The sequence below is a fragment of the Dendroctonus ponderosae genome, unplaced genomic scaffold (genome assembly GCF_020466585.1).
Source record: "Dendroctonus ponderosae isolate FM_Combo_2020 unplaced genomic scaffold, Dpon_F_20191213v2 Dpon_F_20191213_1, whole genome shotgun sequence".
NCBI classification, from domain to species: domain Eukaryota; kingdom Metazoa; phylum Arthropoda; class Insecta; order Coleoptera; family Curculionidae; genus Dendroctonus; species Dendroctonus ponderosae.
Window position 1 is genome coordinate 35,872,085 of NW_026017110.1, and position 1,823 is coordinate 35,873,907.

The 1,823-nt window shown below is 35.2% G+C and overlaps 1 protein-coding gene across 1 annotated transcript; it reads left to right on the forward strand.

Annotated features, from left to right (window-relative positions):
- The first annotated feature begins 252 nt into the window (after positions 1-252).
- LOC125504071 (MFS-type transporter clz9-like) lies at positions 253-942 on the forward strand. The gene has a single exon (XM_048665451.1). It carries the CDS (start codon positions 253-255, stop codon positions 940-942), a length of 690 nt encoding a protein of 229 aa, XP_048521408.1.
- The last annotated feature ends 881 nt before the right edge of the window (positions 943-1,823 follow it).

Consider the following 1,823-nt stretch of genomic DNA (forward strand, 5'->3'; position numbering starts at 1 on the left):
AAACGACTTGAAAATGGCTGGAAAGGACTGGTAAAAATAGTTTCTAACCAGAAATCAGTGTTTGTCTCTCAGAAAAGATGAAGGCGTTTCACTGGCAAGATCCAAAGGGCTAAATAAAGTGGAGGTCACTAAATACTTTGAATTATTGAGCCAAATTTTTAGTGAAAACGATTTATTGATCAAACCCTTAAAATTTTTAACGTGGATGAAAGCGGACTTCAGTTGAATAATAAACCTGGGAAAGTAATAACAATGAAGGGTAGCAAAGATGTACATGTCACTAAAACACAAGAAAGGGCGGAAACAATCGTCGCCAATTGCAATGTGGAAGGTATGTTTTTACCTCCATATTACATTTTCAATGGAGTAAAGAAGCAGCAAGTTTGGGAAGAAAACAAGCCAGCTGGAGCTGTAATAACAATGCGAAAAAAGTCAGCCTACATTTTTGAGGAAATATTCATAGATTGGTTAACAAATCACTTCATTCCAAGAAAACCAGTTGGAAAAACTTTTTTAATATTAGACGGACACGGATCTCATATGAATTCCTTTGGAATGCTAGAAACAGCTGCTGGTAATGACATTATAATGTTGTGTCTTCTCAGTCACACTACACATTTCTTAAAGCCTTTAGACCAATCATTCTTCAAACCCCTCAAGAGTTCTTTTAAACTTGCATGTGACGAATTTGTAAGAAGTAATCCGAACAAACGCATTGAAAGTCGGCATTTTGGACAGCTTCTAGGAGATGCCTGGTCCCGATCTGCAACTGCACAGACCGGAGTTTCGGGATTCCGTGCTACAGGGATTTATCCGTTAAAACCATCTGTAATAACAGAACATACATTTATTTCTTTTGTGGATATAAATTGTTCATCGAGAAATGAAAACCCAAAGGTGGAACTTGAAGCACAAGCTGTTCAAAAAAACCTAGAAATCTAAATCGAGTCTTAGGAGTCTAATCAGGCTAAGCCTGCTTCACCCTCAGTTCACGAATCTGTCAGTTCAGACTGGATACCCCACCCGACCTAAAATTCTGAAAAATCTTTTACCAACTTTACCAGAAACTTTAACAAATTCTATTAATGTGGAATTAAAAGAAGAAGAGAATAGCTTGCAGCCAAGAAAATTTATAAAAATTCACAAATGATAAAGTTTCCATGAAAATGATTGTTGCCTGTTTAGAGGCCTATGACGCTCGCCAAGAAAATGGAGAATGGATGAAGTGGTTTTAATGTCAAAGATGACTTCATGGTGCTACATGCAGTTCTTATTAAATTTATTGCATGTTATGTGGGGAAAAAAGCGTTACCTCAGTTAAATTTATGTAGGAAGACGTTTCATTTTAATAGCGAAGCTAACGAATTTTCTTTCATAAGGCGTTTCCATAAGTAATTTCTCCTTACTGCAATGCGCCATCACACCTACATGGTGGGGTGAGATTGCCAACTGTATTATTTTCCTATTTTATTTTGTAACAATCCTGTAGTTGGTTTTTTAATTTTGAATTACTTTTGAAATTATTATAAACTTAATTGTTCAATAATTTGTGGTTTTTATTTATTACCAACTAATCAGGTTTTCATCAAATTAATCTTGAACAAATAGTGCAGCGCCTATCCCAACTTTACCCTAACTAGTAGTATATCCGCATTTTCGATATTAATGTCTGTTTTGTTAAAAGAGCTATAAAGTAAGTCAGTACGGTTTTTTATGATCTTTTGACTAAACTTAATAGATGTTTCACTTATAGGGACAATTTCTGTATAAAATCGACTTTTTAAAATACCTGTGGGAACCAGGCATAACAAGCATCTACCTTA

What these genes read in the sequence shown, in the direction of transcription:
- LOC125504071 (XM_048665451.1), top strand. Translation starts at nt 253, where the DNA reads ATGAAGGGTAGCAAAGATGTACATGTCACTAAAACACAAGAAAGGGCG.